Source organism: Leucopleurus acutus (genome assembly GCF_964270905.1).
Source record: "Leucopleurus acutus genome assembly, chromosome: 12".
Classification (NCBI taxonomy): domain Eukaryota; kingdom Metazoa; phylum Chordata; class Mammalia; order Artiodactyla; family Delphinidae; genus Leucopleurus; species Leucopleurus acutus.
In genome coordinates this window covers 65,668,047-65,682,427 of record NC_139154.1, presented here as the reverse complement: position 1 = coordinate 65,682,427, position 14,381 = coordinate 65,668,047, and the positions used below count along the sequence as shown (strand labels likewise).

Below are 14,381 nucleotides of genomic sequence, written 5' to 3'. Positions count from 1 at the left end.
TGACACATGGTTCTTTCAAACACTAGTCAGAAAGAGAAAAACAAATACCGTATGCTAACACACATATATAGAATCTAAAAAAAAAAAAAAATTTTTTTTAAGAACCTAAGGGCCGGACAGGACTAAAGACACAGATGTAGAGAATGGACTTGAGGACATGGGGAGGGGGAAGGGTAAGCTGGGACGAAGTGAGAGAGTGGCATGGACATATATACACTACCAAATGTAAAATAGATAGCTAGTGGGAAGCAGCCGCATAGCACAGTGAGATGAGCTTGGTGCTCTGTGACCACCTAGAGGGGTGGGATAGGGAGGGTGGGAGGGAGACGCAAGAGGGAGGGCATATGGGGATGTATGTATACGTATAGCTGATACACTGTTATACAGCAGAAACTAACACACCATTGTGGAGCAATTATATTCCAATAAAGGTGTTAAAAAAAAAAAACTAGAATATGCATTTGAGGTTCAGCAGACTGAGATAATTCCTTCTGATCTGGGGACCAGGATTTCCTCCGTGTCCCCAGACACATGTTCCACTGGGTAGGAAGACGCCTGGGACGAGCGCTGTGATTTAACTATTCCTCATTCTACCCCCGGTGCTGGGCACAGCTCAGCACACTGTCGCTGCTCAAACAAGACTGGATGGTGGAGAGATGAGTAGGTGGGTGGGTGGATGGGCATTTTTAAGTGTCCTTTCGGTGCTGAAAACTCAAAACTGAGTCCAAAACACAAATCTCCTTTAGTCAGTTAGAACTCACGTCCCTTGCGCTTCTGTGAAAGCATCTGTAAGGTTTCTATTTACCTCTTGAAAGACAAGGGCTGCCCGATTCATTCCGATCACACTCAGCCCGAAACAAAAACCATACTTCAGGGCTTCCCTGGTGGCGCAGTGGTTGAGAATCTGCCTGCTAATGCAGGGGACACGGGTTCGAGCCCTGGTCTGGGAGGATCCCACATGCCGCGGAGCAACTAGGTCCGTGAGCCACAACTACTGAGCCTGCGTGTCTGGAGCCTGTGCTCCGCAACAAGAGAGGCCACCATAGTGAGAGGCCCGCGCGCCGCGATGAAGAGTGGCCCCTGCTCGCCACAACTAGAGAAAGCCCTCGCACAGAAACGAAGACCCAACACAGCCAAAAATAAATAAATTAATTAATAAACTCCTACCCCCAACATCTTCTTTAAAAAAAAAAAGAAAAGTGGCATCTATTAAAAAAAAAAAAAAAAAAAAAAAAACCATACTTCAGGCACCAACCCCACACCCAGCCCCCAGGCAGCCTACTCCTCTGAGTTGCAAACCACAAAATAGGGGCGGACGTGCTCAGGAAACCTGCAACACCCTTTCCTGAAGCAGCTAGCTGTGGAGACGTGGAGAGCTGTGATGATTATGCCTCCTGGGCTGGCTGTGCTGGAATAGCTGTTACTGCCGCATAAAGAATTCTGCAGGGATTAGGAGAACCCAAGGAGCAGCCAAGGCAGCTGCTGCTTCTAGAGGTTTCTCCCTATCATCTGGAGCCAAACCCAGCCAGCATTAAAGGGAGATGAGGAAAACCCTGCTGGCACATGGAGGCCGGGCTGAGCCTCAGGGGTCAGCTGAAGGGTCAGAGCAGGAGCCTGGCGCCCACATCTGATGGAGAATGTGACCTGCAGGAAAGGAGGGGGTAAAATAAGGGCAAGTGAGAAGTCAGAGGCGGTCTGGTCACTCTGAGAAACCGCGCGGAGCCACAGTGGCCTGATCCCGATCCCAGGTGGAAAGCCCTCGATAGATGAGACACCAAAGCTACGTCCATCGCCAACGTCCTCCCCCAAATACCTGAAGCTTCTAGATGTGTGACAGGCTGGGTGTGAGCAGGAGGAAACCAACCAGCCAGCCCTGGAAGACTGCTTCCTCCCAGCTACGGCACACTCGGCGCCTGAGCACTTCTGCTGCTCTGCAGGCCACGGGGAAGTCCCACGACATCCGCCTGGCCACATACCCTCTTGAAAGAGCTGCTTAGAGGGAAACCACCTTGGCTCCAAGTATGGGTCACCTTTTAGTAAAAGGCCATTCTCTACTTTGAGATATACGGGCAGCTTGAGGGTTTGGGGGGAATAACTTTAATGGAAAGGCATCTCAGCTCTGGTTCTGGGCACCCGGATCAAGCAATGGCCACAGAAAATACTTAGGGAGACAGAGCCCAGCCTCTATCCCTGCCAGGGATCAAAATGCTGACCATTCTCACACAGACAGCCAAGGCCTTCCTTGTTTACAAAGCCCTCCCCAAGCTCTGTTGCACTTGATCCTCAAAGTTACCCCCTTGAGCCTTTGACAGATGAGAAAACCAAGACTTAGAGCAGTCAGTGAATCACAGACGTGATCTGAATCATGGCTGCAAGGATTATTAGTATGTAACCTTGACCAAGACATGTACCTGTCCTGGACCTTACTTTTCTCACCTGTAAAATGGGAACATATTAGTATTAGACTGAATCATATGAAACTGTTATTTTTCAAACCGCTCAACACAATGCCTACCTAGATGAGATAATCAGCTTGGAATCTGGCAGAGAAAGGACCTAAGACACGTTCCCATTTTCACCTTTTTACTTCCCACCTGTGGACAACACTGTAACCCTCAGCATAGGAAAGTGACAATAACACCCTGTGTTTCCTGAGACAGGTGAGTTCTGTGCAGTCACACCTGATGGTGTAGGTGCTGAGATGGCTGAGGTGCGCGAAGGGGGCAGGAAGAGGATACTGGTCTGTGGCTGAGGTTCCATAACTAAAAAATGGGGTTCAGTCTGTGAGAAGCACACTGTTCTCCCACGACAATCAGACCTGGCACTTGGTACCTCTACCTCCACGTTGGGCTAATCAGCCAGATGTCCCCACCCGGCAGCAACCACCTCACCTCCACACGAGTACGCACCGTGCAAACCCTTCAGGACCATGTCCCGGCCAGTTTGTCCTCGGGATCCAAATATCCACGCCCCTTCCCCGGCACTCTTGGATCCGAATGGACCCCGCCTTGGGGAAGGATACACTCTCTCACCCCCGAGTCCAGTGTCCCTCTTCCTGTCTACTTGCTGGGGGACCTGCTCAGCCAGAGGCAACCCACTGACCAGAGTTCTCTAAACAAACCCTGGCATCACACAGTCCCAGGTTTCCAAAGGGACATTTGTTTTTTTGCTATTTGGGGACCCAGTTTCTTAAACTCCACTTTCACACACTGCTCTCAGATGCATCATCTTAAAAAACCTAGTTCTCAACCCGGGGATCCCCAGCTCGTAAGCTCTGAGGGGTCCCTCAGTCAGAGGACACCTGGCTTTGATGCTCTTGCCCACCCTTCCTTCAGCCCCCTTGGACCATCCATCCTTCATCTCATCACCTCCCGGATGAGCCAACACACTTCTCCCCGACGCTGAGCCTCCACGGCACGTGTGCGTGTGCACATGTGTGTTTGCCCGGGGCAGGAGAAGCGGGTCTTGTGAAAAAAATCTAGAGAGCATTTCACGTGTGCTCTATCCGGCACACCTTACCCCCTTCCGCCTTATTTTTCCACAGCACTTAGACATCGCAACCCTGGGTAGTTGAGTAGTTAATTCATTTATTGCCCACCTCCCTCACTAGAATGTAAGCTCCGTGAGGGCAGGACATTTTCTCCGTTTTGTTTGCTGCTGCTTCTCTGGAGTCTAGAACAGGGCCTGGCACAAAGTGGATGACACTCTGTATTAGGAGTGGCATGAATGAGTGAATCCCTTGTACAGGCACCTCACCTCTGTGAGTTACTATCACCTTACGGTGGGAGCTGAGGCTCACAGAGCTTAGGTGATCTGCCCAGGGCCCTCAGCTACTGAGTGGCAGGGCTGGAACCTGAATCCAGGCCTCCTGCCGTGAAAGTACACGTTCCTTCCACCCCCTTCCATCGTCACCGACCCAGCACAGAACTGTCCACGCAACCTTCTGTTGACTTGCTGATGACACCTTTTGTAATTCCAGAAGCAGGAGGTGGGAGTTTGTTAGCTCGCCCAGTCCCTACTCATTTAGGGGTAGGACCCAGGCCCCCGAAAGCGGCCTTGTACTCCACACCTAAATCTCATGAGGGAGCTGCACCCCCTGAGGGGGGAACAGATCCAAGAGGCCTGCTTCAGGGACATCCCTGGGGGCTGAGCTCGGCCAGGACCCGGTGGGCTGTGCCCAAGCCCCACAGCTTTACTGCACGGGCCAGAGGCCTTGAGCTTACCATGGACTCGCTGATGAGCAGCAGCAGCAGGGCTTCCTCAATGTTATCCTTCGGGCAGTAGAGGCTGGAAGACACAGAGGGCAGCCCGGGCTGCAGCACGGCCCTCCGAAGCAGCACGCTGGCCTGCCACGCTGGCCCTTCTGCCCCGGAGTCAGCACCCGCCCTGGTAAGGTGACCTTCTCCTGCATAATTCACAGGCACTGGATCCCACCTGCAGCTCTTTATCATGCCCCAGAGGCATGGATCTGAAAGCCTAGGTGGGCGAGGGCTGGAAACACTGCAATGCTCTTGAGGGGCATGCCCCTTCCAGCCCCCAGCACTGCATGAAGCAGCTGGGGCCAGCAGCAGACAAGAGCAAGAAAGAGGCTCGCGGACCCCACCTTCGATTACTGGCACAAACACGACAGACAGTGCATTAAGACCATTAGGAAGGCAGGTATCCCCCCTCCCCTCGCCCGCCAAATCATTTGTTTGGCCTTTGGGTGCCTTAGAGGATGCCCCCTCAACCCCCCACCCCAAGACCTGCCTTCTCTAGTCTATTTGGCTCCGCTGCTTCTGAAGAGCCTGCCTGGCAGGGAGCTGGGCGGCAGCTGCAGGAGAGCATGGGGCAGAGAGAGGGGCCGCCAGTGGGGACCGAACCCTGGGGACGGTGGCCTTAGCCTGGGGTGGTCCCCAGAGCAGGTAGGCTTACTTGTCTCCTTCGTAGAGTTGAGGTTTCCGCAGGGCCTGTGTGATGAAGGAATTCTCCTCCTTGCTCATGAACTCGGGCAGTGGGTGGGACAGGGGGCTCCAGTAGCATTCCTCGCTCAGGGAGTGCAGCAGGACCCCTGCCAGGTGCTTGGCTGCCATCTGGCAGAGAGGGAGGAGCTCAGATGCAGGCAGGTGCTGGCTCTGCCCGGCCGCGGCCTGCCATGCCCTCCACCCACCGTCCAGCCAAATCTGCCTGCTTGCAAATCGCTGCCCCTCCAGGAGGTCCACCACTGTGCCCCAAGGAGCCCCCTTGCTTCTCCGTATCTCCAGCACTGAGCTGCCCCACCCCGTCTGTTGGCCTGTGATGGCTCCGACTTCATCTCTTGTCCTCTCTCTTCTCCTAGACAAGAGGTACATTTCCTCCTCCTCCTGGCCCCACGGAGCCCAGCACGGCTCAGAGTACTCATAGCCCTTGCAAAGCATAAAGCCCTCAGCGCAAGCAGCTCTCTCCACCAGATACCTTTCTGATATTTGACCGAAAAGTCTAGAGTGAGAAGCAGCTGTGGCTCTGATTAGGGGTAGAAGCCTAAGAAGGTAGGCCTGAATTGGGGCAGGAAAGCAAGCCAACGTTATTTATTAAGATCATAAACAAATTCCTAAGAATGAGCACACCACCTTGCTAGGAAGGGATGACAGGAGGTTTCAGCATTGATGTAACATGAGGGGCTATGTGCAGTGCTGCGACGAGAAGGATGCTGAGGGTGTGTCCCAGGCTTGGAGGAAAAGAATGCTGAGATTGACTAGCAATGTCTGCCATGAGCATGACAGGGAGAGGAGAAGCACACACTCCCCTGATTCAGAGGCTGCCTGCTAGGATTTCTGCTGCCTCCCACTGAAATCAACTCCTGAATAAATCAGCCACAGCCAGCACCCAGCCCTGGGGCCTCCTCCATTACCACTTTGAAGTTCTGAGTTGCTTTGGTCTCCACAGTGCGTAGGACCTCCCGGAGTTCTCTCATGCCTTTCACGATGTTCCTAGCAGGAAGACAGTAGAAGCAGGGTCATTACCAGCCTAGTTCCCACACAGACATCCTCATCAAACCTGCAGACACTAGGAGGAGCCTGCCCATTTGAGTGTTATTTGAAAACATCCAATAATTGGTATGAAAGGTCAGAATTGTAACACCATGATCCTAGAGGCCCAGGACAACAGTAATCAAAGAATAGAAAGGATCCTTCTCCACCGTAGCTCTCTAGAAACCCAGGCCTCCGGTTTACCACCACAAAGAGACCAGGATCGAGTATTTCAAACAAGATGTTATCTTGGCCCAAGTGCTTTGGGCTGGTGCCAGACTTTCTGACTTCAGTCAACCTCAAATCCTCCATTTTTGGGCTTCCCTGGTGGCTCAGTGGTTAAGAATCTGCCTGCCAATGCAGGGGACACGGGTTCAAGCCCTGGTCCGGGACGTTCCCACACGCCACGGAGCAACAAAGCCTGTGCACCACAACTACTGAGCCTGCACTCTAGAGCCCACGAGCCACAACTACGGACGCCCGCGTGCCTAGAGTCCATGCTCCGCAACAAGAGAAGCTACCGCAATGAGAAGCCCACGCACTGCAATGAAGAGCAGCCCCTGCTCGCCACAACTGGAGAAAGCATGCACGCAGCAAGGTAGAGCCAACGCAGCCAAAAATAAATAAATAAAATAAATAAATTAATTTAAAAAATCATATTAAAAAAGCTATTAGGGCTTTCCTGGTGGCGCAGTGGTTGAGAGTCCGCCTGCCGATGCAGGGGACACGCGTTCGTGCCCCGGTCCGGGAAGATCCCACATGCCGCGGAGCGGCTGGGCCCGTGAGCCATGGCTGTTGAGCCTGTGCATCCGGAGCCTGTGCTCCGCAACGGGAGAGGCCACAACAGTGAGAGGCCCACGTATCGCAAAAAAAAAAAAAAAAAAATTAAAAAAAAAACGCTATTAATGAGATTAAAAAAAAAAATTCTCCACCTTCATCTGCCATATCCGGTCTACACGGGAATCCATCCTCACCTCTCAAGCCCTACCACCAGGGCCCTAGACTGGCCTGCATCACCTGGGGCCTAGATGACAGTGACAGCTGGTCTCACCCCCTCCAGTCAGCCCTCTGTGCCTTAAAGTCATTTGCGAGCTTTTTAAAGTGTGATCCATAGTAAGAAATACACCTGACATTGCAACCCTGTATATATGCACACACTGCTTACATAAAACTGAAGTTAAGTTTCCTGATATATTACCTGTCTCTACTATGTGCAATGCAATCCACTCCCATATTTTCTCTTTTACGTCTCCCACTACTTCCCCATTTTAAAAATGCTGGCGGCAGCCCACTAAACAATCTTGCAACCCACTGATGGGTGTGGCCTGAGTTTGAAAAACAACTCCCACTGCCCCTTGAGGGCTCTACCTGACATGCAAAAGTCATCTTGTTCCTTTCCATGTTGGCCTTTCGTCGGTGCCCCCAGGCTTACAGAATTCAGTCTAGGCCCTCAGTACGGTGTCCCAGGGCTGTCGGGTCTGCCCCTTGGCTCTCTCCCATCTCATCTCCCACCACTCAAGTCCTTTCTAAACAACCGTCCACAGTTCCCTATGTCAAGTCTTGGAACAGGTTTCCCCCACTGCCTTAAAGAGCCCTTCCCCTACACATCCTTAAAAAAATCTGTGGTTTTACACATCACTTTCCAACATCACTTCCTCCGTGCAGCCTTCCCTGGGCCCCTCCCCACACCCACCCCTCCTGACCGCATAGCTCTCGCCCCGTGTTAAGTCCTCTTTTGAAGCAAGCATGGCATTGCAGCCATTTTCCATTTACAGGCTGAACCCTTTCCCACTGTGCACCCCCTGAGGGCAGTCTTGTTCCTGAAGCTCAGCCCGGGCATGTGTGCTCAGCAAATGTCTGAGGACTGCCGTCCTCACTTGTTCCGGGGGGTTCCCTAGATCGATAGCTCGCAAGGGAAAGCAGAGGCTCCCAGGCCAGCAAATTTAGAAATGAAAGATCACAGAGGGTGAAGAGCCAAAGGTGGCAGCCGGGAAAGTCACGTGAGCCCCTCCTGCAGCTTTCATGAATGAAACAGATTCCTGGGGGCTCTGGAGCTTGGAGGCATAAAAGGACAGGAGATCAATTCCTTGCCTTCTGGGAACCTCTGGTTTCATACAAGCCCCAAATGTGCAAACCACCAACACTATGAACTCAGACTCCTGTCTGTAAGGCTGAGGATGGAGACAAAGACCTGGGGAACAGAGTCAGAGCCACAACGATACTCCCTAGCCTGCCCAGAGCTTCTGAAGAACCAGGAGGGGCAAGCAGCACAGGGCTCCACAGGGTCCTTAGAGACGGTTCGTGCCTGGGCACTGCTACTGAGGGCAGAGCTCACCTCTGTGGGCTATGCACGGCCCTCTCCTCTATAAAGTCAGGTCTTCAGTTGCAATCAGCATTCCCCCGACTTCTGTCATCTGCATACCACATCTACAATTTTTGCTACTAGCTGTACACCATCAGTGTCATTATTTTGTGTAATACTTTTCTTTATATCTTCTTTCTTTTTACTTCAGTAGATATCCCACCTTAATCAAGCATACCTGAAATCATGGACTTGGTATACTAGTTGCTTTGTTTCAGGGTCCTCCCCCAATACACACTCAATTTAGGAATGAGAACTGCAATTTTAACAGGATCTTGTGCCTCCAAAGTTGTATATTTTTACTATTTTCAAATCTATACGGGACTCTGACATCTAAATGAGCTCCCAGGAATTCTTTAGCAAAGCAAATAATCACCTTTAGGCATCTTTGGGGTAAATCCCACTTTTTATTGAATGCAGGTAAAGAGAAAAACCAACATAGGTTCCAGGGGCCAGGGCTAGACAAAGAGACATCTGGGCTCCTGGCTGGTGCCGATCTGTTCTGAAATGTCGGGAATGCCCCTCCGCCTCAGCTCAGCCCTCTGGATGGGAAACTAGATGGGGTTTCTCCCACCAGCTTGAGTAATCCTGTCCTGGGTATAAACTGTCAGTGCCAGGTAGAGCTGGGGCTTTTCTGAGCCCCACGAGAGGCCAGCTTGAAAGATCTTTTTGTTCTGGTCTCTCACACTGACCTTTCTGAGCAAAGCTGCCACTTTTAACAATATCCAAACAGGGCCTCAAACAAACCCTGGCTCAGAATCAGGCTGCATGTGGAGAAGCCAGGAGGTCACGGATTCCAACTCAAGTAAACTCTGGCTGGCCAGGAGCAGAGAAAGAGGATATGTACATGCAGGGATGGGTCAAGGGAAACAGCTCATCTTAGGGGGGCCTCCAGGGGAGCCATGCAAGGAGGCGGCAAGCTCCCCCAGGCCCCTGGTCAGCAGTAGGCAGCGGGGCAGATTTTTCCAAAGCACTTCATCTTATCCGGTCTTTGCAACTTCTAATGAGGTTGGTGAGGGAAGCTTCACATTCCCGGGTACCAGCACAATGCTTAGAACATAGAAGGCCCTCAGCAAATCACTGTGGGAACTTCCCTGGTGGCGCAGTGGTTAAGAATCCACCTGCCAATACAGGGGACGTGGGTTCAAGCCCTGGTCCGGGAAGATCCCACATGCCGCAGAGCAACTAAGCCCGTGCGCCACAACTACTGAGCCTGCGCTCTAGAGCCCACGAGCCCAAACTACTGAGCCCATGTGCCACAACCACTGAAGCCCACGTGCCTAGAGCCCGTGCTCCGCAACAAGAGAAGCCACCGCAATGAGAAGCCTGCGCACCGCAACGAAGAGTAGCCCCCCTCTCAGCACAACTAGAAAAACCTCACGCACAGCAACGAAGACCCAAAACAGCCAAAAATAAATAAATTAAAAAAAAAAGAAATCATTGTGGAATAAATAAATCCTCATTTTCCAATCACAAAATTAAAGCCTGGAAGATGCCTGCCTTTTCAGGCCATCAATCACCCAAGGGGAGAGGTGGGTTCACCGCAGGTACCAAGGGGTTCAGATTTCACTCCCTTTTAACTAACAAGACCCTTGAGAAAGACAATGAATGGCACAGTTACACTTTCCTTTCCTGCCTATTTGAACTCCAGGACTCCCTCAACTAAGTCTCTACAAAGTGCCTACTGTATACCAAGTGCCTGGATACTGTACACCAACTGTCCTGTTCTCAACAGGCATCCAACTAATGCAGAGAGAAAGAATTAAGAGACCGAATGAGTGAACGAATAGCTTATTCACAGCCCTGCACATAACGAGCTCACAGTCTGTAAAATTAGACACGCTCATGGTTTATTCAAGAGCTTAGCAAAATATTTTGCATACAGTAGGTGCTCAACAAATTTGGGGTGGGGGGTGGGGATTTTGTTGGATTTGAAACAGAGAATGAGAAAATGTATGGAATTTTTCACCGAATGGAACCTAAACAGGCTCTGGTACGTACGACACTGGCCAGAAGTCCCCGTTTCAGGGCTGGCATTGCTAATTGTGTATGAGAGGTTTCCGGTCAAAGACCCAGAAATGCTCAGCCAGTTGGCAGATCCCAACAGCTAGAGGGTTGAATCAGGAGACAAGGTCAGGTGAAGTTCAAATGGTTATGAAGCTATTCCTTCTTGCCACAGACTCACATTATGTTTCAAATGTGAAACGGATAGCTCCCTCTTCACTCCCAGCCCCAGAAAAAGGCTGTGACACTTCCTTTGCAGGACACTGAAGACATCCAGGCAAGGGGAGCTTTCTCGTGAGGTGGGGTATGGGCGGTGGGTGCTGACAATAAACAAAGGCTGTGCATTAAGAGACGCTGGAAGGATGTGCTCTCTCCGATGGGCCTCAGAGGTCTCCCTGTGCCCAAAGAGGTCTCTTCTGTGGCCACCAGGAGGCTCTCCTGGGCTTCACTGTTGGGTGATTCTGGCCCCTGAATGCCCCTGAGAGCCTTCTGTCTCGTGCCCTCCCCCAGCACTGCAGATACTGGGTGGTTGCTAAGAATACAAAATTACTACTGGCTGAACACACCCCTTACGGGGTCATACCCAACAGCAGGTTTTCTAAGGTGCCTACACACACACACACACACACAGCAGAAAGGGAGAGTGTCTTCATAAGGCCGCGCAACCTGCCAAGTCCTGGGCAACTCCCTCGGAAAACACTCTCTTCTCTATTGTTTGGTTTTGGTACAATGAGCATATATTGCTTTAGTGATTAAAAAAAATTTTTTTAAGAGCACGCACAAAACATGCAGCCCACCTGGTTCAACACACATGGCCCAAGCTCACTCTCAGCCCTGAGCCGAGAATGGGCTCTGTAGGTCGAGGGAGAAGAGAAAGAGACCACCCCAAAGAGAAACGGCCTCTTGCCTGCTGTGGGGGAAGGAGCCAAGTTGGCTCACGTTCTTTTATTTATTTATTTATTTTTGGCTGCGTTGGGTCTTCGTTGCTGTGCACGGGATTTCTCTAGTTGTGGCACGCGGGCTTCTCATTGCGGCAGCTTCTCTTGCTGCAGAGCACGGGCTCTAGGCATGTGGGCTTCAGTAGTTGCAGCACATGGGCTCAGTAGTTATGGCTCGCAGGCTCTAGAGCGCAGGCTCAGTAGTCGTGGCCCACGGGCTTAGTTGCTCCGCGGCATGTGGGATCTTCCTGGACCAGGGCTCGAACCCGTATCCCCTGCATTGGCAGGCGGATTCTTAACCACTGCGCTACCAGGGAAGCCCCGGCTCACATTCTTTTCTTGGGAGATACTCAAGAGACCCGGTCCTAGTGAGGTCAGGGTCATCAACAGATTCCCTGGCATTGCACCACCCCCAGGTGTCCCCTGCTGCCTCACCCCTGGGCTGCTTCGTGCAAAGGAGAACCAAGCCTCCCCCACGGCCAAGACCCTGGGCCCCGTAGCCATCAACCCCCCGGGCCCCGTAGCCATCAACCCCCCAGCCCAACAGAAAGCTGCCTCCTGGCAGAAGCATCCGCAGACCTGCCCGGGGCGAGGCTCCAACCAGAGTCCACGGCTGCCCTCTGGTGGCAGTGAGGGGAAGTGGACCCCAGGTAGGGGCCTCCCAGCTCCTGACTTTCAGGCTAGCACTTTCAATCCCAGGTCAATTAGGAAGAGCAAGGGGCAGGAGTCAGCTGGGGGAATTAACTGCTGGATCAATAGGGCAAGGCCCTTGGGAAAAATGAATGTCCCTCAGACACTGAATGAGTAAGTGGGCCGCATAAGGGAGGTCCAGGCCTCACCGAAGCTCAGAATTAAAGGAGAAGCACTGTCTGGAGGCCAAGAAAACATCACCCACATTACACAGTGGAGAACACCACACCCTTTAAATTATGTCAAATCCTCAACTGGAGGGACAAGTTGGACCCTGGGAAGAGCACTGCTTGTGGCCATCTGGCCCCTGGGGCTGAGCACCCCATTCTCAGCAAGGGCTCCTCTGGGCCCTCTGGAACCTGGGTCCACCCCATGCCCACATGGGAATGAGCTCAGGCTCTCAGGTTATAGCCCAGAATCTGTGAAGCAGATCCCACCACCTCTTCCTGTTCTTCAGGCCCTAAGGAACCTCTTCTAACACCCAGCAGCGCCTGAGCCCCGGGGGCTCCATTCCACCTGGCCCCTGAGGATGAAATGTCTCTTTAGAGTCCCCCCTGTCCCAGGCAGCACTCGCACTTCTCTGCCTTCTTTTCCTCTAGTACAGAGCACTGTCCATCGTCAACATCTGGATCCCACACTGTCATTTCCCCACTGGGACGTGAGCTCCGTGAAGTGGGTCCTCATCCTGCCCTGGGCAGGGGGCCTGACACTCCGTGGGCTCGCGGAGGCCAGCTGGGAAATGAGCTGCTGGGCTTTTCCACCTTAGCGCCATCCCCCCTACTGGGCTGTGACCTCTCTGAACACAGGGAAGGGTTTCTCCCCAGCCCTTCCCAAACACCGCAAGAGCCCAGGCAAGTGCGGGTGAGTTTAACCTGCAGGAAATGGCTCTGGAGCCCTTTAAAAGACTCTCCAGAGCGGCCCTGGAGAAGGTGACCCAATATCGGGCGTCTGCGTCCCCATCTCCCCCTGACCTCCTGCCTCTCACACCTTGGGCTAAGACAGTGGTTCTCAAGTGGGGGCAGTTTTGCCCCCTACCCCCAGCCCAGGCCACTTTTCAGTGTCTGGAGACATTTCTGGTTGTCACACTTGCGGGGTGGGGTGTTCTACTGGCGTCTGTTGGGTGGAGGCCAGGGATGCTGCTAAAAGCTACAGTGTACAGGGCAGGCTCCCACAACGAAGGAGATCTGGCTCAAAACATCAACAGTGCTGAGGCTGAAAACCCTGGGCTAAGCTGACTTCTTTTAACTTCCTAATAATGACAAATGTATAAGAAAAATACTGGAACCGGTGATTCACCCAGGAAGATGTAACTTTGACCTGAAGACCATGATACATAATTACAGGAGCTCACTGATGCAGACCTACCGTGGGTGGGTGGTATCCTGGGCCCGGGACTATGTAAGCATGGCCTCAGGCTGTGGGGTTGGGCAGACGCAGTTCGGCACCAGACTCTGGCAATACCACCTGTTAGCCTCGTGACCTTGGGCAAGTTACTTAACCTCTCCTTCAGGAAAATGGGGATATTACTAGTTCCAACTTCACAGGATTACACGTAAAGGCATTAACATTCTGCCTGACATGCAGTAAGTATTCAACAATATTAGCTACTATCGAGAGGAAAGGTGTAAAGAAATTATTTAAAGCCCACCCAGGCACCCAGGGCTACTTTATATATGTCACATTCCAGGGCCACCACGGGGCTGGATGTGTTCACAGGAAACTGAGAGAGGGGCTGAGTTGTTCCCACGTGTCCTGGGAACTGCTCCTCACATTCAGGCTTCAAATATTTGGGCTGTTTGCTTGGAAAGAAATGATGATTCAGTTTCCATTCCTCTTTATTTGGGAATAAAGGGCGGGGGTGGGGAGGGAGTCAGCATCAGCTTTAAGGACTGAAATCTGTGCTTCAGGAAGAAGAGGACAAAGACAGGGGAACAAAGTGAGAGCAACAGAAAACTAACTAAAATTACTTGGGCTTTCCTGGAGGGGTGACGGTTGGTTAATGCCTCTGCCCACAACTGACACACACACACACACACGCACACACACGCATGCCCTGAGTGCGCAGAACAAAGACAGGGCAGGAAGCAGGCCCACCCTCTGAGAATGTGACTCAGGGTCCCAGAGAAGGAAGGAGAGCCGTAAGTCAGCACATCAAGGATCAGCCCCATCACCGGGGCCCTGTCCTTCCACACACCCCACAGGTGCCCAGGCTGCCCTTTGACACCCCCAAAACTGGAAACGGCATGGGTTTCCAGGCCACTCAGATCTAAAGCTGGAATCCCAGTGGGTGAGGTCGGGCAAGTGACTCAACCTTCTCTGAGCCCCAGCCCCTCACTAGTGGGCTGGGGTCACACGACCTCCTTCACAGAGTGTTGTACACAGAGCGTGTGGTCCAGCCTA

At 52.3% G+C, this 14,381-nt stretch overlaps 1 protein-coding gene across 1 annotated transcript in view; it reads right to left on the bottom strand.

Annotated features, from left to right (window-relative positions):
• TTC7A (tetratricopeptide repeat domain 7A) overlaps positions 1-14,381 on the bottom strand; it is a 121,117-nt gene that overhangs the window by 62,459 nt on the left and 44,277 nt on the right. The window contains exons 6-8 of the mRNA XM_082852352.1: positions 5,870-5,948; positions 4,915-5,072; positions 4,224-4,287 (exon numbers count right to left, since the gene is read on the bottom strand). Of these exons, the coding sequence (XP_082708478.1) occupies positions 4,224-4,287; positions 4,915-5,072; positions 5,870-5,948 (301 nt within the window). The remainder of the gene's footprint in view (positions 1-4,223; positions 4,288-4,914; positions 5,073-5,869; positions 5,949-14,381) is intronic.